The sequence below is a fragment of the Diceros bicornis genome, chromosome 3 (genome assembly GCF_020826845.1).
Source record: "Diceros bicornis minor isolate mBicDic1 chromosome 3, mDicBic1.mat.cur, whole genome shotgun sequence".
NCBI classification, from domain to species: Eukaryota; Metazoa; Chordata; class Mammalia; order Perissodactyla; family Rhinocerotidae; genus Diceros; species Diceros bicornis.
The window spans coordinates 52,021,806-52,043,942 of NC_080742.1; the positions used below are offsets into that span (position 1 = coordinate 52,021,806).

A 22,137-nucleotide genomic window follows, 5' to 3' on the forward strand; every position below is an offset into this window, starting at 1 on the left:
GGCGCGGGGGCTGCGCCGCTGCGCACTGGTCCGCCCACCCGCCTGATCTGGAGCTGAGGACTCGGGAAACCGTGCAGTTGAGGCGAGCCTTGGGCTGCTTTGGAGGCGCTGACATTCGAGGAGCCTTCTCCTGGGTATGCTGCACCTTCCGGGGCCCATCAGTCTGCTAGCGGAGCTCCAGAGTTGAAGGGAGAGTGGGGGCAGTGAGGAGGAGGAGAGGGGTAACAAGAGGGAGCTGGCCGAGAAAGGGGTAACAAGCTTCTCCTTCCTTGCAAAGCGTGAGAGCCAGGGGTGTGCAGGGCAGAAACTCAGCAGGCTCAGCGCTTGTCCTGCTGCTGCTCATCCCACAGAAGGAACACGATGCCAAAGGAAAGAGACATGCTCCCCAAACTCCTAGCACCTTGGGTGACAAGATGCCTTGAAAAGGCTAGGTTTGAGCTAAAGATAGAGACAGAGGCCATAGTGGCTAGTATGAGTCTAGCTTTCTTGGGAAGAGGAAAGAAAAAAATTGAGATGGTGAAAAATACAGGCCATCCTGCAGGATTGAATGAACAATGTTTGGGAGAAGTGAAAGAAAAGGGCATAGAGCAGCCAGGCAGGGCCAGGAGCGGGAGGGGCCCAGCCCTGAGGCCTCCCCACACCTATCTTCCTGGAAAAAGCTGGATGTCGCTGAAGGAAAGTCGAAAGATGAAAAAGGATAACCTTTTCCCTTTCCCCATCCAGGAATTAGCCGAAGGTATTTATATATCTTGGGGAGATTTAGAGTATAAACTCTAAGATCTTTGGTATTTAAGTGTCAACATCGATTTATTTATTTATTGCTGAGCTGACTGTAACTGACTCAATAACAAATCTAATCATGTATTGCACTGGAAAAGAAATATTCTCGTTATGTATTTTCTTCAAATGATGGCCCACCGTTGCATTTGAATACCCTCTGTAAATATCAATAATATCGAGTAATTACTCTGTAGTGGAGTAAACTAATTTATTAGCATTAATGTTTATGTGGCTCCTACTCCCCTCATTTACAAGGGTTGCTTATCACAAATCAAACTCCTCGGACACATTGGTTTAATGAACTCTTTATTCAGGATTTGCTGCAAGAACTTTCATGCCCCTTGAATCCCTGAGAGCTGAACTTGAAATTATTTGTGCATCTTCAGCCTGACATATTTGTCCACTGTGGTTTGTGCAGCAGGCAATAGCAATGTGAGTGAGATCGTCTGGGGGAGAAGGAAGGTTTTTGGGGAAAGGTAGCTTGAGACCTCCTAAAGCTGGGAATCACAGTTACAGGATTGCTCTGCAGCGAAAAAACTTCGATTTCCAGCGGCGACCAACAAGGCAAAATATTTATTTCTCCACAGCATCTCTTTCTTGGAGGCAGAATATAAAAAGGAAGAAGGAGAGGTTTGCAAACAGCAATATTTGACCCATTCCCTGGTTTGATTGTGGTTCTCCCAAACTCTCTCCCAGCAGCCCACCCAGTCCCTGCCACCCCGACCCTCGAACAAAAGGAATGCATGAGGGGTTTCAGTGACTTTGCCATAACAAAGGCGCCACCATTTCAGGGCTTGCCCCGCCCCTGGGTGAAGGCAAACAAATTCTTGCACTTGTATTAGGGCTTTTAAGACTATAATTGAACCCGGGGGCGTCTAGGAGAACCGAAAACAGTTCTAGACAGACCTGGGGTTTTATAGCAGTTTTGGCAGTCAACTTCAGCTTGTGCCTGAGCAGACTGGCTGCGGTGGCCAGCCAGCGGGGGACGCCAGGCCGTCTCCCCCAGCTGCATGCAGCCCTTCTCCTAATTAGATCGGTTTTCCCCCTTGGTGCCAGGGAGAGTGGGTCCCCACAGAAAGGTTGGTATAGGGATGTGCGCTGTTCCGCATAATCAATGTCTCCCATGTCCTTGAGAGCCAAGCCGAGAGGGTGTCGGCAGTTCTGGATCCCATGGGTGTCCGCAGGAGACAAAGGCGAATTCCCGAGGAAAGGCTGGGGCGGAGAAAGGCGCTCCGGGAGCGGCTGGCAGGACAATTCGGAAGGCTGTACCGAAGCGGGGTGCCAGGAGGGAATTGCAGCCTGAAAGGGGGCGTGTGGGGGCGCTGCCGTGAGATGAACGAGGGAAAAGGCTTTTGATGCCAGGAGAAGGGAAAACGCCTGGAGCGGCGAATGCTTTTAGTTCCCCAGCAGGGACAGGAGGGGGTGCTCAGATCCCCAAGGCTGCGCACTGTTCCCAGCTTTGCCGGCTCCTGCCCCTCTTGGCCGGAATATACTGGCGGGGTGCAAGTTTGGGGGAGGGGGTTCGGGGGTGGCCGCAGCTTTGAGGATCAGACCAAATCTTGAGGAAGCATGGGAGGCAGAGCTGCGGGTCCTTGGTTTTGACTTTGCTCTGAGCCTAATTGACTCTTCCGCTTTACAGGATGCCCAACAGCCGAGCTGAGCCCACTCGGCTCAGGGAAAGACCCGACGGGGGGCTAAGGCAGCCCTGGAAGGCCAAGTCCGAATTGCATTTCTTGAAGAGGCTGAGACGGGCAAGGCTGTGACATTGGCCCTGGCGACTGGTTTCCCATGAGCTGTTCTTTCTCAGGAGCTCCATAGCGCAGGGCCATCTCCAGAAAACAGTCTTCAGCGTGTATTTCCTCTTATCGTCAACCCGGAGTCCCACGGCAGCTAATGCAAGAGGCCAAAAATGTTTTGGAGGAAGAAAAACAAAGGCAGGAAGTGGCGGCGGCCTGACGGTGCGTGTGTTTCTGCGGAGAAGGGAGGGAGCCGTTTCAATCTCTTGTTGTTTTTCCAAATTTCAAGGTCCAGTCAGCCTTCGCAGGGCCGGCCTCGTCGCTCCGCGCGCAGCATTTGGAGATGGCCACCCGGAAAGGAGAAGGCTGGCGCCCGCGCCAGCCTTATTAAGCGGAAACGGCTAACGAAGCGACTTGCTCAGCAAAGCAGACCAAGCCTTTCCAAGGCTTCGTTTGATTTGGCCCTAAAGGTGGGGTGGGGGTTGGGGGGTTCTGCAGCGCCTCCCGACCCTCCTCACGCGAGCTGAATGCGCCCTGGCGGGAGGATTCGTGCGCCCTGCGCTCCACGCGCCTTCCCAGGCGGGATATCGGAATAAAGTGTGTCCAGGTGCCTCTGCCCAGCACTGCCGCCTCCGCTTCTTCTTGCAGCCGAGGGGTCTGGGCAGCAGCGGGAGGGCGCCTGCTGGCGGTGCCCGGGCAGGGTACCCTTGGCGCGGTCAGTGCGCACTGAGGCAATATGAAGCCTTTTCACCGGGGTTGTCGTGCTGGGGGCGTTTCCAGCACAGTCATTCGAGAGACATGAGCCGAAGACTGTCACTTGATAGGCAGCCTAACACCGGCTCACTCCAAGGGAGGATAGAGCTGTGGGCAGGGTGCACCTACAGACTCCATTGGGGGTTCCCAGCCCCAATGGCTCTGCTACTATGCTGCCCTCTTCTCTCCTGGGGCTAGCTTGGGCGCTGGCCACGGCTGATTGTCTGCGAAATCTGAGAATACAAAGTCCTCAGTGCGTACACTCACAGCCCTTTGACTGCTCAGTGTGTAGCCCATAGAGCGAATGCCAATACCAGGCTGCCCGCTCACCACATTCCGTCCCTAGCCGGTCCTGTCTCCCTGCAGCTCCTGCTCGCCTGTCTCCCGCCCTGCCTGTTTCCAGCCAAGTCTCCCCTTCTCTGGCCCCCTGCCTTTTCTGATGCCTCTGCTAGGCTGAGCAAGAGCTGAGGTGCCACTGGAGGGCACCTGGTACTCAAGCACAGAGGAGGGGTGCTGTTGGGTGCCTGACTCTCCCCCAATTCAGGCCTTCACCAGGGATCTGCACTGAATCTCTCACCTTCTTCTGAATACTCCATTCCAAGGCCTTACCACACTCTCTCTCTCTTTCTCACCAACACTTCCTCCTCTTCTTGGGACTCAGCTCCTGCTTTTCTAGGCCTGGCAATCCTGGATGGCAGCAGGCCTGGGAGGGGTCAGGCCCACTTGACAGACTGAAACTCACTCCCAAAGATCTACAGTCGTTTATATGTGGATCACTTAGGGCACCAATTTTTTTGCCTCTTCTTTCTGGTCTGAACCCCTACCTTCCTCTGTCCCTAAATGTCACACCTGTTTCTAGAAAGCTACACAGAAGACTATCTCAACCCCGGTTGACTACACTGCACACAGGTGCAAGAGCCAACTGGGGGGCTCAAGGTGGAAAGGGCCACCAAGCCCCTCCTGGGGTTGGAGGCCAGGCTTCCATTTGGGAACTATTTCCTTCCAAGTGGGAGGTGTCTTGGAGGTGCATCTGTCCTCCATGGTAAGCCTGGGAAATGGGTTTTCTGGGAAGGCCCAGGAGATCTCCCAGTATTTGTTCTCAGGAAACTATCAGCAGATCATGGCCAATCTATCACATTTCCAGGTGCTGGCCGGAAGCGGCGCTGAGGCTTCGATGAAATATCAGGAGACACCCCCCCCCCTTATCACTAGCAAGTGGAGGCAGGGGTTAATTTATCCCCCAGGCGAGGCACCTGCCCTGCCCACAAGCTCCTCTACCCTTCCCTAAAACACCAGAACAGGTAATGCCTTGAACTTGACCTTATGGTTGGTTATTATCTGACTCACAGGTTCAATCCTCCAAGGCCCCTAAACATCTGAAGGAGTCCACATCCTTCCCCTGGGTACTGAGGGACAGGGCATAGGGTTCAGCTGAGGGTCTTAGATACCCAAACAATCTGGTTATTTAGTTTAGTGGATTCCAAACTGATGGGAGAAGGAGGGTTACTTCCTTTGAGAACTACTTTGTTATCGTTGTGGACTCATTAGATAAGAATTTTTTTCCCTACCGAGGGGGAACAAATGGGGTGAGGGGAACTTTGAAGGGCAAAGCCCTGGTTCTCAGCGTCTGCCTTCCATTCTCCCTGCAACTTCGGCCCAAACGGGTTTCCCCAGCCGAGTGTGTCTGCAATAAAGAGGACCAAAGAGGGCGGCCCAACCAGACGGCCAGCTCTGGCCCTCAGGGTCTTGGTCCCCACAGCTGTGGCTCAGAGGACGCCCCCATGCCCCAAGCTCCAGCTGCCTCCTAGCACAATTCCCCAGGCTCCTCTGTTTCCACGTATCGGTGATCCATGGCTCCCATTCCAGACTTGAGAAGAGCGAGCCCCTGCCCAGTCCCCAACCCTGCCCTAGGAGTCTCCCCCACATGCCCTGCCAGGCAGTTCTGTGATGGTGCCCATCCAAGGACAATCCCTCCGGCTAGTGTCCCCTCAAAGCCTGCTCCACCCGTGCAGCCCTAGGGATAAAGCCTAGCTTTTCTGTCTTCCGTGAAAAAAAGAGGAAATCATTTGCAGGGCCTCTATGATTCACCTGGAGCAATAACCTCAGCGGCAGACCCGGCTTAAACTATTTGTTGACCGCTGGGCCTGATGTGGTGACCTGCTGCAGGCAGCCTATGGGCAGACAGAAGGGGTTCCTATCCCTCCAGAGTGCACTGAGGGGGCTCTTGGAGCCCTGGAGTCAGGGATTTTTACCTTTGGCAGAGTGCACCTCACTTCTTGGGCCAGATTTTAAGCAGGAGAAGAAGAGCATCACAGGTCTCACCAAAGGCCTGCCATGCACTGAGGGAGCAGATCTGTACTCAGGGACCTCGAGAAGCCCCCAGCAGGGTCCTTGCTCCCCTATCCTATTCCTAGCCCAGCTGGCTGGCCTGGCCCTGCCTGGTCCCTTGTTTCCACCGCAGCCCAGAACTCCAATCCAGCCACGACCTTTTCCTGAGCTTGCAGGCGCTGCCTCTCGCCCAGGCTAGGCCTCCACGGCTAGGAAGTCTCCTGGACCTTGCTCTTCCAGGACTCCATGGAGACATCATCTTGGCCACCCCTGGCTGTGGGAACTCCTTTTCAATAGGGCTGGGGGCGATGAAGTTGGAAACCAAGAAAGAACCCCTGCCTCGAGTCCGCAAGCCCAGGCTATCAGAACCCGCTTGCTGCCGGCCGGTTGGGCGTCCTGCACCTTCCTGCAGCCGCCACCGGGCCCGGCCCTGACCATGGAGGCGGCCATGGCGCAGAGGACTTGACCTTTGCGGAGCGAGGGGAGAGCGCTCTCTGAGCTGCCTGGAGGGGGATTCTGCTTTCCGCAGCCTCTCCCACCCAATAGCAGCCCCGACAACCCACGCATGCTGCGCCGCTCACCCCTGTTCCCCCCTCCATTTCGTGCAGTGTCCGCAGACCCAAAGCCTTGAAAAAGCCCCCAGCAGTGCTCTCACCACTTCCTTTGCGAGCTCGTCCCCAGCTCCCCTAGGCCAAAAGGCTCAGAGCTACAGCTAAGCGGTCTAAGGCCCTTCCCAGCGCCTTCTTCTCTCGCTTGACCCCAGCCACACTCAGCCAGCGCCGGGTTACCACTCTGGGTGCCAGCCGGGCCCCTGCCGGTGCCAACTTCCCGTGCGCCGGGTCCTGGCCTCTGGCTGCGGGCGGCGCCAGGCCTACAGCCGAGCCGAGCGTCGCAGAGGCGCGGGGCGCAGGGAGGCCCTAGGCTGCCCGCTGGCCCAGGCGGAGACCCGGGGCTGCCCCGGGCGCCCGGCTTTGGCGGCTCGGGTCTCCAACGTGGCCCTGCGTGCCCAGCTCACTCTCCACTCCCTCGGATCTCACCCCACCCCTCAGCCCCGGACTCAGAAAGCGGAAGTATTTGGTAGAGAAAAACACGGTTTCTTTTCAGCCCGTCTCAGAACCCCTTTTAGAGAAAAATGCTCCTGTCAAGTTTTATTTCCCGTTGCAAGCCACCTTCCACGCTGCCAAGAATTAAGACCTGGAGAGATTAAATACCCGATTATTCTCTTGGGGAGGGAGAGGCGGGGCGGAGAAGGGGGCACCCGCACAAAACATTCGTTTGAATCGGCTTGTCTTCGTCAAATAACGCCTAGGGAGGCCCGCGAAGGCCCGCTTGGGCGACCATGACGTCAGCCTGCAGCTGCGGGGCGACCGGCCGGCGCGGATGCTCGGCCCTGCAGAGTCAGCCCGGCGCGGGCCTGGGGGTCCGGTGCCTTGACCTCGGCCTAAGGTCCTGCCGCATGCCCCTTCTGGCCCACCAGCCGTGCGAGCGAGGCCGGCTCTGTAAGAGCTTGAGCCTCCATTTTGAGTAGAGGGTTCTTTTAGCAGCGTGGAGGATGTTGAGCTTCGCCTCTGGCCCTGCGGGGCGCGACATCAGGCGGCTCTGCGTCAGGGCCGCGCTCCTCCGGGGCGTCCACACCCGGCTCCCCGGGGAAGCCCCGCGCCGCCGCGCACCCGCCCGCAGAGGCTTGAACGTCTCAGAGACGCCGTGGTAATGATCTCTGCCGGGTGGATCCAGCTCCTGAGCGGCGCGACGGACCCGGGCAGAAATGAAATCAACTGTGGCAAGGCCTTGGCTGCTTTCACGGAGGCATTTTTCTGTGCCAGCGTTTTTTTTCTTCCGTTTAAAATCAAATTAAAAATAGCCAACACCCTTCAGGCATTCGTCGGCGCTAAGCAGATGCGCAGGGATTGAAGCAGCCGATCAGAAACCGGGTATTTTCATAAAAAAGGAAGCCGGCTGTTATTTACCCGGCGGCCTAGCAGATGAAAACTTAATTATTGTGTGCCTGTCCTAAAACTTAGGCATAAATCTCCCCGGGCCTCTTGGATAACACTACATCTTTGCTTATGAAAAATGGGATGTGAGCAACTCGCGGCACATTTCTCTGATTCTCCAGGTCTTGGGCTGCTGACATGCATTCGATCAACTTTAAAGGAATGCGCATAAATCAGCAAGCCCCTAGCATCTCCTCGGTAGAGGTCCTCAAATCCGGAAGGGCGCCTCTGAACCCACCGGGTCTGGGGCTTAGCAGTCCCGGGCAGCCTCTGTTTGGGCTCCGCAACTCGGGAATTCGCAGAGAGGAATCTGAGGCGCGCATCTTCACCAAACTCTCCAAACACACTCAGCAGGGGGTCATAAGCATATATATTATACGGTGAAATCCGTGTCGTTAACTAACAGCACACAGATGTATCACCCTCAGTCGAATTTTGCTGCCTCGTGAATTTTTAAGAAAACATCTCAATTAGGTTGAATTTTAAAAAACAATTTTCTTATCTCTCTTTTAAAAATTTTTTCCCGTTTTCAAAAAAAACCCACACAATTTTAAATGGATGGCTTCAGCTCTGCATCAGGCATAAATAGTAGTCAAATGCAAAGTGACATTTTACAATCATCCACTTAAAATATCTTAGTAAATTTGACAGTATTAAGAGCAGATGGAAAAAGTAGGGTTTTTTTTTTAAGTCCCATATTTACAATTTTTTAAATGGCAACATGACAGGCCATTACAGGATTCAAAATCTTTGATAATTTAATAGATGAAAAAGGTGTCTAGTTGTTTCCACATTTACAATTTCTTATTCAGAAAGAGTTTTCCTTTTTGGAAAAAAAAATGTACTTGAATCAGCTATTCAACAACACTATCCCAGTGTCTGGTGTTATTTTTTCTATATGGTGGCTGGCATCCTCCTGGGTGTCTTTTTTCTAAAGGTTTAGACTAATAGCTATTTGGGCATGAGGGAGCCATCATAATCCATGCTTACTTCACGTTATCTGGTAGATCCATGGGAATTTTAAACAAGACTGGAGTTTGGTAAGATCGACATTATCAACAACCATTTTAGAACAGGTGGAAAAAAAGCCCTCTAAAATACCTTGTCATTAATTTCAAAAACTGAAGAGAGAAAAAAAGAAAACTACTACGTTACCCAGAGTTCCTGCAGTGGCGATGGCTTGTGAAAGGGGCGGTATTTCGGCTGCAGAGCTGCTGTTGGCCTCCTTCCTAGGCCCGAGGCTCCGAATATTTCTTACATCTAAGGAAAAATATCCCCCGTCAACAGAAGAGTCCCCTTTGGAGCTGTTCGTAAACACACAGTTTGATGCAGCTTTGAGGGGATTTTCCACCACTTTAAACATTTTGGGAGAAAGTTGTTACTTTGGCTTGATGGCAACTCATTTAAAAATGGAGCATTGTGGAACAAGATGTGGGGAGGCTGATCTGAAGCATCATTTCCATTTGTTTCCACAAGTGGAGTGAAAATCCTCAGGGCAGCAAAATTTGATTGCACTTCACAAGACCATTCCATATGTATGCTTCCAGACCATGCTGTTTTTGAGACAGCTTGAGAGATTCTTTCTAAAATTCTCCATCTATAATGAAGCTCTAAGTCCTCAGGTTGGAGAGGTTCCGTCAGCCAGGTTTGTAACCAACCAATGTTATTTTCCGTAAAATGCTGAATATGGTTCTCCAGTTCAAAATTACTTTTCTCTAACATAAAGATAAAATTAACCTCATCTCAAAATTCTGCATCCTAAGACTCCTGGTTCTACCAACATTTCAGTAAATACGTGTATACCATAGATTTGACAAAAACACATTACCCTACCCTATGCGTATATTAAATATGTGAACATACATATGTATTATTTATGACTCTAAACACAGCACCTGATGTATTGTTAGGGGTCAATAAGTAGTAGATATAATAGTTATTATCACAGTTTTGATAATAAGTATCAAAACTATGGTTGTTAATATTAAATGTGTATATTTCTTCCACAAATCAATGGCAGCTTCCCAAGCATCAGTGTAAGATTGCACACCACCCAGGAGCCGCACTCAGCTCTGAGCTATCCAGGATAATTCTCCTTCTGCATCTATATTATGGTTATTTTGTAGATATGAGATCTTTTATGTTCTCCATACTGACCTCTTAAGAAGTGGGTTTCTTTGAATTTCTGAAATGTAACTCTAGAACTCTAGAGTTAGCAAGGCATCTGAAACTTTTAATTTGCCGTATAGACTCCCCTATAGCTCTAATTAGGATGGAAGACCACCTGGGAGGGTGAGGGCCAGGAAAGAATGGTTATTTAAGAACACCTCTTGGACTGTAACAAAAATGTATAGCTTTAGAGCAGAGCTGCAGAAATCTGATGCAGAGCAAGCCACTATGAAGACAAATCAAATTTGTCCATTAAAGAAAAGGAGCAAAACTTCATCATGTAAAGTACATTTTGTACCTTAACTCCAGAAATCACCTCCAATTACAACATCTCGGGTCATCAGTAATTAACGATACTATATCTGTACAGATTCTGCAAATATATATACAAGCACACACAAGCACTGATATGCAAATGTATACATGTATACACATATATGATATATATTCACATATATACAGGCACATATATAACTTACATATATTCAAATTTACTCCATCTGGAGCCAAAGAAATGAGTACTAAATCTCCAAAGTAAGGAGTCAAGGAGGTAAGACCTTTTGATTCCCTTGAAGCTGAAGAATTACAAGGAAGCTTGTCAACGCGAGGTGGCGCCCTTGATCTACTAATCCAGCCGAGGCCAATTCATGAGCTGTCAAAAGTCAAGGTCACAAATTGTCTTTTTTCGTCAAGGTCAAGGTTTAAGGCCTTTCCTAGTCTTGTCATTTCAACAAATATCAAAACCTGCCCTCTCAGACACACGCAGACCCAACAGCAGATTTTAAAATACGACAGCCTGGGCATCGCTGATACTAAACAACTGGTTTTCATTTTCCAAAGGGAGCCTGGGAATTTATACTCTCTCTTCCTCCTTTCTTTTTTGTCCCTTTTAGGATATCTGACACTTTAACTTTCTTGAACACTTACCTAAATTTTTAGGATTTTAGTTATGAGGAATTTCTCCCTTTGCTTCAAAAAACTGTAGGAAAAAAAGCTGAATAATAATAGAAAAGAATGGTCCTTGGTTTGTATAGGACAAACCTGCTCCTTTTCTTTCTGTGCAGTGCACATTTAGCATAGGAAAATAATGAGTATTTCCTTCAGATTTTAATGGCAGTGACTATTTTATTAACATAATTAATACCACCGTATCACTATCTACAGGTCTAAAGTTTTTTTAATTATTATTTTTAGTAGAAATATTTTAAAAGCAGGTGCACAAATACATTTTCACAGTGTGCTGAATGTCTTTATTTACAAGATAGCATTTTATAATGAATATGAACAAAATGAATGTGCTGGTTGAAATAACTGCTCGATTAAAAATGTGCTGTGAAGATGAATCCCTAAACTTTCTAATGTGGTCTCATAACACAATAAACAAGGAAAAATACTAATCTCTTAATAGATCAAAATATAGAATGTAAACATCTAAATGTTTGGGGGGAATGGATTTCTGTTCTGAGTTTTCTAAAAAATTAAAAAGGAAAATTATTTCTCCAGCAAAATGTTTAGTAAATATTGGGAAATACCAATTTAAATGAAAAATTAATTGTGTTCAAACCAAAGTCCACCATGTTGGGGTGGGACCTCTCGGGAGATCTGACATAAAGTGAATTCTGTGAATCATCTGATGTGTTAAATATTTTTCAAGAAGATATCAAATCCTTTCGAAAGTAATTGATATCGAAGCAGAAAATATTGTCCAAATGCCACAAAATATGCTTGTTAGAAGCAATTAGAAATTATTATCAGAAGGACATTCCCAACCTGGCGTTCCCTTGTAGCTCAAAAGCTCAGCTGGCTGTATTAACTACCAGGACAAATGATCCTCAGAAGAGCTTTCTCTTCTTCTCTCCCTTCATAGTAAATAGTCCAAGATCATTATTTCAGTACCTTTTTCTCTTTTCCCCTCTAAATCTATACTTGACATGTTTTGCAGAATATACAACAATGGTAGGAACTTCACTAGGATTTACCTGAGCAGTCACTTAACACGCAGAGGAGATGGCCATGGGGACCCAAGGACAAGCAGATGTTTACAACAGCCTCTTGCTTTTGTAACCAACTTTCGGATTATTACCATATAACATAGTGTCCTAGAATATAATGGTCACATAAATACTTACAAGATTTCAGTAAATGCGTAACTTATCTGAAATTGCGTATTTGGGGGCTGACGTTTGACTCTAGAGTTTGTCATTTAATGGTCTGGTGGGGTTGGCGGGAGAACTGGCAGTCTTTACCATTTCTTACAGTTTTAAAAGAATTGTAGATTCCACCAAGGAGAGTGAGATTCCCCCCTTAGGAAAGTAAAATGCCAGTGTCTCTTTCTTTCTCTTTGCCATTCTTCAATTATTATTAAGTATTATAACCATTATCTGGCCAAGCAACGAGTTCTGAAGCATTTCTTCAAGTGACCCTCTTGCTCCACTTTTAATCCATTAACTAGTGGTCTTCAGTTTGTTGATGACTTTTTTCTCTTTGACCCTCCTGTTTTGGAACCAGATTGTAACCTGCCGCTCCGAAAGATTCGTCGTTGCTGATATCCGCCTCCGTTTGTCTTTAGTAATGAATTTGTTTGTAGCGTATTCCCGTTCGAGTTCTTTTAATTGCACCTTGGTGTAAGGGACGCGCTTCTTTCTTCCTCTCCTGTAGGAGCTGGCGTCTGAGGGATGAGAGACCACGTCTGGAAGATAGGGGAGAACGCAAGTTACACAGAGATCAGACCCAGGCCAGGACATAGGCGACATCTCGATCTGAGCCACCCGCCTTGGAGTGCCCGGCTGCCCTTTGCAATGCGCTGTACAATCCAGCCTTGTGCCCAAACCTGGAGGGTCAGTGGGGTAAGTGGTTAGTTCTGCACTGAAATGAAATCGCCTAGAGCTCCAATGACCACCCCAGCCGGGCCATCCTGCCAGCACAGCGCGCGGGGTTCATTTGATCGCCTGGCCCAGTGGCCCACCTTAGCGCCTGGCTCAAGGGACAACACTTCAATGTCTGGCTCTTTTCTGTACCCCAAGCCGCAACACTTGATGCTTCTACACTGAAGCCATTTTTGAGAGAAAGAATACGGGCAATTTGCTAAACCGTTTCCAGGTCAATTTCCCATCCTTAAGTCGATGTCAAGGGCTAGGGAGGGCGGGGCGCAGAAGGAGAAGGAAGCCAGCCAGGGTCCCCACAAGCTTCTTCCCAGTCATCCCTCACCCAAGGACAGCCAGAAGCCAGCCAGACTCAAGAACAGTGCAGGCAGTCCAGCCAGCCGGGGGTCGGGCTCCCAGGGGTGCAGTGCCGCTAGGGCAGGCCAGGAAGAGAGCAGAGGGGCACCAGGGTGATCCAGGAGCGAGGGGAGGAGAAGCTGGAGCAGAGCCGGAGGATTGGGGCTGAGAAAGGGGCGACATTTACCGGGCAGAGTGGACTTCCAGAGGTGGGGAGGCTGCGCCTGCTCTTTGGGGCAGTACATTTGGCCGTTCCAGCCGTTGGGCAGCGCCCAGGGCTGGTAGCTTTCCATGGGAAGACCCAGGGGCTCGTGGCGCGACTCGCCGGGGCCCCCGAGGCCGGGCACCACAGGCATATCCAGGTAGCCAGGCACGGGCTGATGGTGGTGGTAAGGCCCGGGCGCGTAGCCCTGGTGGTAGAAGGCGAACTCCTTAGCGCGGGAGCTGAACTCCTCGGCCGCGGGGCCGGCGGTATCCATGTACTTGTCCGCGAAGGCTGCGGCGGCGGCGGCCGAGGCAGGCTGCGCGCACGACTTGATAGCGTTGGGGTGCGGGCCCATGCGGGCGCACGGGTAGTAGCCGCTGCCGAAATAGCCGTAGGGCAGCGCCGCGGGCCCCGACGAACTCTGCGCCGCCGCCGAGCAGGGACTGCACTGCTTGGCGGCCTCGGCGCCCGCCGGGCCCGCCGGGCCGGGCCCTCCCGAGGACGACGCAGCCGCCGCCGCGGCCGCGGCAGCGGCGGCGGCAGCGGCAGCGGCGGCGGCCGACGGGGGCGCCTCCCCGGGCGCGCTGCTGTAGGCAGCCGCGGCGCCGGGCGCCAGAGGCGCCGGGTGCGCCATCAGGTTTCGGCACTGGTTGGCCGCGGCTGCCGCGGCCGCCGCGGCCGCCGCCGCCACGGAGAAGTTGCCCCCCGCGGCTGCGGCCGCAGGGTGGGGGAAGCCCCCGCCCCCGGCCCCGGCCGCAGCCGCCGCCGCCGCCGCCGCCGCCGCCGCCGCCGCCCCTTCCATGTTCTTGTTGAGCTCGTCGGCCACCAGGCCGCCGCCGTTGTCGTAGAGAAACATGACGGTGGGCTCGATCCAGCGGGGGTGGAGGAGCACGGAGGCTGTCATAGCCCGAGCCGCATGGAGAAGACCCCAGTGGCGCTGTTTTAAAAAGCCCCCAAGAAGTGAAGAGCGCGCGGCGCGGGGCCGGGGCCCGAGCGAGGGGGGCGGATCGCGCCCCGCGGGGTCGCGCCAGGCGGCCGCCCATTGGCCCGGCCCCCCCCCGCTCCGCCCACGGCGTATGCAAAGCGGGCGGCTCCAACCCCGGCTCGGGGCTGTGCACCCGCCGTCCCCGCCGCCGCCCGCGCCGTCCCCAGCGCCAGCGCCCGCCGCGCCGCCGCGCACCATTCACCCCGGGGAGAGGCGGGGGACGCGGGCGGGTGGGGGCGGACGGACGGGCGGGTGGGGTAGGGAGGGAAGGGAGGCCTCCTCGCAGCTCCCCTTCCCTTCCCCTATGCCAGTGAGGCCCAGAGCCTCGTAAGGCGGGGAGGGGACTGGGTCGCGCTGGCGGGTTGCGACCTGAGGCGGTGGGCACAGGTCAGTTAAATCTGCGGGCGGCTGGGGATGGGATAGTAGCTAGGCGTAGTCCAGGCTGGGTATTTCTTGGGGCCTCCGGCAATGTTTTCTTTCCAGGTATTCGCGTGTCTTTCTGCAGCGAGACCCCAGCTCGGACGCTAGCGCTTTCGTGTTCGACAGCGTCACGATTTGGCTCTCTTTCTAGGGAAACAGTGGCGGCGCATTTGCTGATGCCCCTGGCTCGTGGGTCCCAGGACATTCCACTAGATAGCTTGGACTGCAATTAGGAACTCCCTCCCCTTCCCTGTCCACAGTGTATCATACGTTCGAACTTAGGCCCACAGGTTCAGAACGACCCATCACACCCACACTGACACACGCACACACACACTCAAGTGTACCCTGATCACACAGTCACGCTTATTTATACAGACTGTTCCTCACTCTGCCCCAGTAACAACCCTTCCTCCTCTAGACTTTGAGATGGAGAGAGGGATCTGTGTGCATGAATCTCCACGCTCCCACATCTCTAGCTGGGCTGGTCTGTCCTGGAAGGGGTTTAAGAGGAACAGGCCACAGCTGGGTGCTGGCTGGGACTCTGAGCCCCCCTTCTGGGGCCTAATGAGACTTCATAGAGCCTGGGCAGGAGCTGACTCTCCAGGCACCCGGGTACTCCCTATTTCATTCCATTTTGGGACAGGAGAAAGGGGCTCTTTGGGGCCACTTCACACCTTCTCCTCAAGTAGGACTGGGGAGAGCACTCCCCAGCCTGCAGAGGGTGCCTGGTCCTTGTCTGTCCAAGAGTCAGCCTGAGAAGCCTTTCCTTTGCGCCTGGGAAATGCGACCCTCTCCTGAGAGCACAGTGGGGAGTTGGTGCTGGAAGAGTCAAGCAGCCACCATGTTTTAGTGAGGGATTCTGGGGGTCCTGTCACTGTGGGGCCACATGCTTCCATTTCCAATTGTGGAGGCTGTGAGCTGATCAGATGCCTAGAAAGGGAACAGGCATTCAAAGTGAAAGTGGGTGCATTCCACTGGAACATCAGGGTTGGGGAGAGCACTGGACCCCCTTCCACCCCAGGTGGACTAGTGAGCAGCCAGGCTTGGACCTGCCCTCCGGTCCCAGCTTGCAGACTCAGCCCTAAGCTCAGCGCACTGCAAATATCCCCAGCCCCTACCCTCTGCCCGGGTCTGCTTTCTAAGGCTCCTGGTCTTCCTGCAGGGTCAGGACCAACGAGGTTGGGCTCCGGCTTTTATCCTCCCTGATCCCTGGGTTTGCCTGGACCAGTGTTAAGTGTTGCCCAATAAAACCTTCTATGACCCCCAGTACCACCATACGCATACCCAGTGTGCCCTCTCCCTCCTGCCTTTTTAGTAGCTCCGGGTAAATATTGATTTGCCCCCAGTTTGCCTCCTCCCTGACTGGCCACTTGCAGACTAAGGAAGTGGCCTCTGTAGAGACCTGATTTTTTGTGTTACTTTCCGGCCCGTTCACCCCCCTTCCTTCTTCCAAGTGGCATTGTAAAACTCACGGTGACAAAGAGACAGGATAGGGTTCGAGGCCCCAGTTCCTGAGGACTCCAAGGCTGTTTTACATACAGGTCAGACGCTGCTGGAGGCCAAGGTCAAGTTGAAAGTTGCAGTCTAGCCAGCTGAGAACTGCCATGCAAGCCTGGAGACCCAGGCAGCCAGGCCCACCGCCCACCTCCCCTGGTTCTTGACTCCTTTTTCCTTTGGAATTCCTGTTTCTGGCTCCGTTTGGTTACCCAGCGTTTTTTGCTGCCTTCGTGGAGTTTTTGGGGCGGTGTTTACAGACTCTTCTTCTCTGCCTCCGCCCTGCTTTTGGCCCGGGCTTCGAGCCTCTTCTGTTTTCCAGCCAGACCCGGAAAAACGAAAACACAGCTCGGGGAGCCCCCACCAGCCGGCGCCTGTGCCAGCTCACCTCTGGCCATGGCGCAGCTGCTGGTGCACACAGCGGCCAAGGCCAGCTCCACATTCTTCCCTCCCGCTCCCCACTTCACCGGAGACGGAGCCCTGCACGCAGAGGAAGGGCCCCAGCTCCACAGACTGCTAAAGTCGACTGGGTGCCTCCTCACCAAAAATGGTGAGACAAGATTTCATCTTGTCCGCTGAGGAGCCACAAGCAGGTTTGTCTGGGAGGGACGGCGCTGGGGGAAGGCTTTGGGTTGCATCTCAAATTAGGCTTTGCTCCCTAAACTTGGCGGCCCGGCCAAGGAAGGGCTTCAGGCCTGAATTATTTATTGAGCTCTGTGGTATATCTTTAGTGAACAAGTTATCCACATGTTTTCTTAGTTCCCCATATCTCCCTATCAACTGTTAAAAACTCTCGAGACATGGTTACCTAGAGGGAGGCAGCTTGCTCGTTTCCTTCTTGTCTCGCATCTTGATAAATATTAAATGATTTTTCTACCAGGCAAGTCTATGGCATCCTGGCATGCCTTTACTGTTTTGAAAAGTCTGCAGGTCCTGTTAGACAGTGAGTTGTAGCCACCCACCAGTGGGGATGGTTTACAGAATTTGAATGAGCTCTGTGAATAATTTTGGGTCTCAGTTTCTAAAATTTCTACTCACTTTGAAGCAAGAAAATCCTTCTCTTCTCCCTTCTTGTCCTTTGCGGAGGGACATAAGAGATTCATTAATGGTTCCCAGTATCCTTTCTTAGCCTCTTAGCCCTCCAGGCAGCCATCAAACCCGCTTGCTGTGGAAAAATAAAGGTCGGAGAGCAGTGAAGAACTGGAGTGTGCTCTGGAAGCAAGCACTGACTCTCCCAGCGCTCTTCCTCTTTTCCCAGCAGCAAGGTCAAGACTCACTTGTCTGCCCAGCTAGTTGGGTCTGACCGTCTGAGCCGTCCTTCTGCTTTTTTGTCTCCCAGGCTCAGGAATTCCTATGGGATTGCCGGGAGGCGCTATCAACTTGAATCCTGGCAATGATAGTTTTATTCTCAGACCCTGTGTGGACTTGGCTGGGGAAGTCAGGGCACCCATTGGAATCTGTGAGCGGCAGTGGCCCCTTGAGCAGGAGGGCGGCAAGGGTGGCGATGGGCTGTGACTGGTGCTCCCTGATTTCCCCCGAGGAGCCTTGAGCAGGCAGCATGGACAAGATTGGAGGGCGGCAGCCCAGAGGCTTGGCCTTTGTTCCAGGAGCTGCCAGACCCTTGGCAAGCATGGCTTCTTACCTTCTAGGGTACGCTGGGGTACCCTGCGTGGTTTTGGCTGCCCTGGAGCCTCCTGCTGAAGAAAGAGACCTTGGCTGGGTTTTTTGGGGGACAGAGGACTCATTGCTACCCTGAGCCAATGGAGCCCTGGGCTCCCAGGGTTGGAAGAGAAAAGGACAAAGGGAAACCAGGTTTTAATCGAGTTTGATTTTCACTAGCAAATGAAATTTACCTGCTCTCACTTTAACTCCCAGGAGACTGTCAGCACTGCTCCCTGGCACTATTTCTCCACATCCATCCAGCATTAGGATAAACATTCCTTGGTTGGTTTTAAAAACACTTTATATTTCAGGATATTCATGTGTTTCTAATGTATCCAAGCAGCTTTACGAGCCGCGTTTGCAGAACATCTTAACCCTCTCTTTCCCACCGCAGGAGGGGTGGGGGCGCAGAGATAATGGCAAAGGAAGAAAGATTCAGAGGGGAAAAAATGGCTGAGAAGCTGAGGCTAGCTAAGAGGGAAAGAGAGAGAGAGAAAGAGAAACACCCAAACGGGATAGCACCTTTGAATCTGCAGTCAACCAGATGGTTTGGGAAAGAGACAAGTGGGGATCTGCTCTGTTCTTGGTGGGCTTTGCTAGTTTCCCCACCTCTGTCCCCACTAGGGCAGATGCTGTACTTGTTTTCTGAAGGAGAAAGGGTAGGTTCTGAAGAAACGTCAGTCGAAGCTGGCTGGTAGGCAGGGAAATGGTGCATCCTGAGTCACTTGCTGAAGCTTTTGTTCTAGATTTTTGTGTGTTTGAAGCATTAATGAGGCAGCAAAAAGCCCAAGGCTGTAGGGACAGTTTGGGACTGTGGAAAGTCACTTGGCACTGTAGTGACTAAATGCTAACACGGTGAAAGTGGGTGGAAATGCAAGGTCCAGGAAGACACATGAAAATATCACCTGCCTTTAAAATTCCCTCAGCTGGTGGATTTTAAGAATAAACTTTTGAAGGAGCAGCTCTCCCGCTGCCTGGTGGGTTCCTTCCCGTATCAGGCCTTCAAGGCTACCAGTGCACAGCGTCTCAGAAAGGACAGGGGAAGTCCAGGGAGGACTCTAGTTCCAGCACTGCCCTGCAGTGCTTCCCCCAGAAAGTCCCTAAGCAAGGAGCACCCCCCCCCCTCGTTTTGAACAACCGGCCCCGGATCCCGGATCCCGGGATCCCTCTAGGAGCAACACCCCCACCCCCCCACCCCCACCCCCCCGCACAGTGCCAGCCAGCGGCGCCCAGACTTCCTAGGGTTGGCGCAAACTTGGAGTGAGGGGCGCGCTCCCGCCTGAGATCCGCTGCCTCGGGCTCGGGGAGGCCTGGATGATGCCGCCAGGGGTGGTGGCGATGGTGAAGGGAGCGCCGCCTGCCCCGACGGCGCCGCCGCTGCTCTGCGCTTGACTGGCTTGACTGGACCTGGAAAGTCAGCCTTCGCTTAAATGACGAGAGCATGCGTTAGAAGCAGAGGGAACTCGGAGCAGCGCTCAGCCGGAAGGAGGAAACGCCTTCTCGCAGTCCTCAGCGGCCCCGCGGGGGTACTGACCGTCTGGACTGCGGGGCCCATGCCGCCCAGGGAGTGAGCTCCCCGTCACTGGGCCAGGGCGCTGGGAGAGGGCAGGACGGCCCGAGAAATTCCGGGGGCTGCAGACGTGAAAAAGGCGAGAGGGCTCTGTCCCGGTTGCTGTCTGTCCCTGCCGCTGCCCAAAAGGAGTCCCTCCCGCCCCCGCCGGCCTCCACCCCCATCCTAGCTTGATGCTCACGCTCACAACAAAACAGGAAACCAGTGCTGAACTGTGGATTCATTATGTCAACAAATACACCGAGGACATTTCGAGCGTTTGAAGGAAATAGGGGGTTTGGACGTCAGCCTGGTCCCATGGAGCCCCGGCACTCTCCGGAGAAAGCGGTGCAGGCAACCAGGCGGTCAGCGGCCTGGGCCCGCGTCGGTCCCTCTCTCCTCAGAACCCTGAAGACTCCTCCGTTCCTGACCCGGGTTGAGAATTCTTAATGCGCAGAGCAACTGAGGGAAGGAAACTCACCAGCGCAGCCACGAGGAAGGGGGACCCAGAACAGAGAACGCCAAGGTGTGATCAGACTTTGACAGGCATGTTATGTGCTGTAATCATAACGATGTGTGTGTCTGGATGTGCACACACAGATTCACACATCAAATGCACCCACACAGTGAACACAGGCATCTAACGTCATGTGGGTGAAATACAGGCATCATACCAAGTCCTGAGGTAAAATATTTCACCCTGTCGGACCAGCCCGGTGACATACTTCGGGGTGGCTGGCGTCTCCCTACCCATTCTGATTTTTCCGACCACTTACCATTCCCTCCCTCGCGGCTTTGTAAATACAGCTGTCCCCAGGGGAAGGCAAGCCCCGGACTAGAATTTACCTGGTTGGGGTGTTCTCCCCAGAAACTCTGGCTGGCTCTGGGGACCCGCGATGAGCCGACAAGCAGGACCTATGCTGCTCATGGCGCAGCCGCCTCTTCTTTGTCCCGCTGCTCCAGCCCCGCTGCTCCAGCCCCGCTTGGCCCAATGCTCAAGGAAACGAAGCAGCTCAATAAAAACTTTTGATATTAGTTTTTATGGGTATTTACACTCTGGTCAGGGGAGCTGAGTACGGAAGCTCCATTAATCAGCCCCTAACCTTGGGTTTGGATGCTCAGTTTATGGGTTGGGAAAGGGAGCTTGCCGGATAGAAAACATGGGGATGGCCGGCTGATTCCGGAGAAATGAAAAGGGAGCAAGGTTGTTTTCCGTTCTTGGAAAACGAAGATTAAATAGGAAACTCCAGGTGCTACCCAATGGAATATGTTTTTATTTGAGCCCCCTGGCGGGGATAATTTTTCCACCTTTGCCTAACACATAATTTTAAAAAATCTCTTTATTATGGAATTTTCCAAACACACACAAAAGTATAACGAGCCCCTATATAGTCAGCTCCTAGTTTCAACCGCTATTATCATTTTGTCTTTCACGTTTCATCACCCACTTCCACTCTTTTTTTTTTCTGGAATATTTTAAAGTAAATCCCAAACTGCATCATTCCATTCCCAAATAGGATTTTGAGGACAAATTTCAAGGTTGAGCAAAATGGCTCAATAAAAAAGAGTCCTTCCTGTGTCTGAGGGTAAAGGATCAGTGTGTTTGAACTTGAATTGTTCTGATTACAATCCAGAAAGAACTCGAGGGTCCACCAAAGAGAAATCTGGACAAAATAGGGGTTTGGATGTGGGTGCATCTTGCTTGAAATTTTATATGTCTGTTCTTTATCAAAAACACATATATATGAGGGAACTTATGTTACCCTTTTCCACAAGCGTGTCATCCTTTAGTGGAAGATTTCTACCACTGCATCAAGATTTGAGGGGGAGATGAAAACCATGGCTCGGTCCTTTCTATGTCTCAAATTGACGTATATTCCCTTATTGTTGGACAAATGACTATTTCCCATTTCAACACACCTCCTGCCCTGGTAGAAACCAAAGAGAGATTTCTAATGATTAAGCTAGGAAGGAAACGTTTGTACTGGTTTGATATCTCCTCGCACCAACCACAGTTTTCAAGAAGAAATGCAATTCTGTATATTCTTAAAAATCTTCTCAGCAGTAAAAGATTTTTAGAAAAGAATAAAGGAGTTGTGGTTTGTTTTATTTTAATTCACTGGTCTCATTGACAATGAGCATAATTCTTTCCAGCAAACTCTGAAGGGTGATTTACGTAAAAGCCTTGGCAACTTTAGAAAGCAAAAAGGCAAAAATAAAAAATAGGAAACCGTTGAATTTGACCAGCCAGCTACTTAAATTCTAATCCTACTTGTCTGAGTGGATATTGGTCGTCCTGTCTGTGTTGGGTTATTTTGCATTTGGATTGTTTATGGTTCCTTAATTACCTTTTTTTTGAGGAGTTGTTAAATACCTGGGATGCTTTTATTCTGAGATGCTTTTACACTAATAATATTTGCTAATATAACTGCTCAATGAGTTAGGAAAGAGTTGTTTGACGAAACTCATAAGGGATGTGTAAATTAAACAAGAGGAGAAATTATGTGCACAGATTTTATGTAACTCTCTAACAACTCCAACTGTATCCAGCGGAAGCCCCTGGAGACGCTGGTCTTGAGTTCCTCTCCTGCAGCCTGTGGGCCATCAGCAAGATCGGTCCCTACCTACGGAGGCTGTGGGCACAGCAGCACTTTCGAGGGTCCCTGGTCTCCTAACTCTAGAACGGACTTCACCACAGGGTTAGGGTTCTGGTCAGGGTCAGGGTGGGGACTGCAGAAGTGAGAAGATTTGGAGTAAGAGGGAGAGGGGAAGAGACAAGTGCAGAAAAGCTGGGAGACAAAGAGGAAGGGAGAGACGGGAAGGCAAAAAATAAGAAGCAAG

The 22,137-nt window shown here is 51.9% G+C and overlaps 1 protein-coding gene across 1 annotated transcript; it reads right to left on the reverse strand.

Moving 5' to 3' along the window:
- Positions 1–12,204: 12,204 nt before the first annotated feature.
- HOXA13 (homeobox A13) lies at positions 12,205–14,087 on the reverse strand. Its single transcript, XM_058568930.1, has 2 exons — positions 13,166–14,087; positions 12,205–12,449 (listed from the first exon to the last, which is right to left on the reverse strand). The coding sequence occupies exons 1-2, from the start codon at positions 14,085–14,087 to the stop codon at positions 12,205–12,207; spliced, it is 1,167 nt and encodes a 388-aa protein (XP_058424913.1).
- Between the last annotated feature and the right edge of the window lie 8,050 nt (positions 14,088–22,137).